The sequence below is a fragment of the Penaeus japonicus genome, unplaced genomic scaffold (assembly GCF_977035675.1).
Source record: "Penaeus japonicus unplaced genomic scaffold, GWHDUDI00000001_assembly GWHDUDI00000013, whole genome shotgun sequence".
Lineage (NCBI taxonomy): Eukaryota > Metazoa > Arthropoda > Malacostraca > Decapoda > Penaeidae > Penaeus > Penaeus japonicus.
In genome coordinates, this window is record NW_028234415.1 from 26,921,376 (window position 1) to 26,923,875 (window position 2,500).

At 38.8% G+C, this 2,500-nt stretch overlaps 1 protein-coding gene across 3 annotated transcripts in view; it reads right to left on the minus strand.

Annotated features, from left to right (window-relative positions):
• Positions 1 to 2,500, minus strand: part of LOC122250196 (protein lin-28 homolog) — a 104,086-nt gene that overhangs the window by 73,869 nt on the left and 27,717 nt on the right. For all 3 annotated transcript variants that reach the window (XM_043011540.2, XM_043011539.2, XM_043011541.2), the window contains one exon: positions 379 to 485. In XM_043011540.2, coding sequence (XP_042867474.2) covers positions 379 to 485 — 107 coding nt within the window. The remainder of the gene's footprint in view (positions 1 to 378; positions 486 to 2,500) is intronic.

The following is a 2,500-nucleotide window of genomic DNA, read 5'->3' on the forward strand; positions in this document are numbered from 1 at the left end:
CCATGGCACAAAAGTAGGGAATCATGACAGAACACAGTAAATAATGATAATAACAACAAGAACAACAATGAAGATAAAAATAGCAACATCAACATCAATAATAATGATGATAATGATGAGTCCACATGACCAAGAACGGAAAAATACCATACCAGAAAGCAATTAAAAAAGGCAAAAGAGAACATAGAATAAGAGAAGAAAATCCCATGACAAAACAGGCCAAATAAAAGAAAGAGAGAAAAAAAAAACATGACCGACAACAAGGAAAAAGCAACAACAAAACACACTGAACAAGCGAAGAAAAACAACAACAAAACACACTGAACAAACGAAGAAAAACAACAACAAAAAATACAAAATAAAAATAAAAGTACTCACCTGGTGTACGAAAACATCTTGTCCTCCATCGTCCGGGCTCACGAACCCCCAACCTTTCGCTACGTTGAACCATTTACACCGTCCTGTGCGCCACCTCCCCACCTCCCCTGAGGAAAGAGGGAAGAAAGAACGTGAATGAGACCATTGGAACCTTAGTATGTTAGGATAATGGTACTTCTGAACGCTCAAAGATATAGGAATGTGAACTTTTGAGAGCAGAGGGAGTATTAAGACATTAGATCCGGGTGTCAATATCATGTTGGAACATTGAGACATCATCACGTAAGAGCACAAGAAGATAAGATGTTATTAACATAATCGCATTATAACGTAAATATGTCTTCGGATATATAGTTGTTGGATACAGAGCATGTATATTCGCTGGATTTTTAGGGAAAGAATTTGTGAAATAAACGGCAAAGGGGAGGGATAATATAATACGGAGCTCTACGAATATTAAAATAATATAAAAATATATATATTACGGAGGCTCTGCACGGTGCTGGAAGCCATTAAACGTTGGAAAAAGAAAAAGTATATGTACATTATAAATGAATGTGTATATATATATATATGTATGTATGTAAGTATGCATGTATGTAAGATGTGTATAAACATCATCATCTCCCACTGCAAAATAGACACAAAAATACTAGAATCCTTAAAATACACAACATTCTGAAAAGCGAACGAACAATTCAGAGACCGGCACAACTGTACCCAATAACATAAGCAAAGTGACGGCGATACTACTATTATCACCTGCTTGGCGATATTATCCGGTAATGACACCTCGGATGGCCGGATACGCGAGCAAATACTAAAATGCGTCCTGACGTTTGGGTATGATTACTTACATAATTCGATTATATGACCGGATGCATGACTGGTCTCATAGACGGTTATCACGACAGTTTGCTTGACTTTGATGACAAGATGAGCGAGAGATCCGTTTTCTGTTACGGACTGTTTGGTGAAGAGAAGAGCCGACGTTTGGTCCCAGGGATTGTTATCGATGTCAGTGTTGCTATTATTGTGCTATTCTTATGGCTTCCTCTGTGGGTTGTTTATCTGTTTGTCTGTCTGTCTGGCTCTTTCTGTCTGTCTCGCTCTTCTCTTTCTGGTTTCTCTCTCAGACTTCTTTCATATATCTATAACTTTATTTATAGAAACAAGTAGTGGAGTTAGTATCAATATTACTAATAATATAGATAGATAATAGTAATGCTATTTAGTATTGTTATTGGTATAAACATTGATAGCATCGGATGCAGTGTTAGTGCTGTTTCTTCTTTAAAATACAGCGAGTGTCGATTTCAGAAAGAATTCGACGTTATAAAATCAGTACTACTATGCGGATTAACAATAGGATTGGCTCTAACATTACTATTATCATTAATTAACATTGCCACCATCACTATCAACACTAGTTCACTGTTCACACTCTTCCGCTGGCCACACTCATACAGACGGAGTTCACTGATCGTCTCTCCAGCGCGAACCAGTTGGCCGCAGTCCTTTAGCATGTGATTATGCGATCGAAATCGTGTTATTCCCAGATAATTTATGAGTTTCTGTTCGTTCAAAACACTTTTCGCTGGTTTCTCACACCTCTGGTCTTGTTATCTTGAACTAAATTTTAGGGAATTTGTTTAGGTGTTTCGTATATATACAAATACTTATCTATATGGATAATCTATACATACATATATTGTCTATATATAAAGATCACAGAGTTGGTAGGAATCGATGACGTATGAAAAGGAGACTCTTAGAAGAGAGAGAGAGAGAGAGGATGAGGAGAGGAGAGGAGAGAGAGGAGGGGGGGGGGAGAGGAGGAGGGGGGGAGAGAGTGAAGAGAGAAGAGAGAGGGGGGATGAAGACAGAGGGATGGAGGAGAGGGGAGGGTGAGAGAATGAGAGGAGTGAGTAGAAGAGAGAGAGAGGAGATTGAGGAGGAAAGAGAGAGAGAGAGAGAGAGAGAAAGGAGAGATGAAGAGAGATAGATAGATAAATAGAGATTGAAGAAAATATCAGAGTTCTGAGTTATATCCCGCACACCTTCATATCACGTCCCGCAGGTACGACTATTGGTAAGACCCGCAGAGGCGGCGACTGACTGA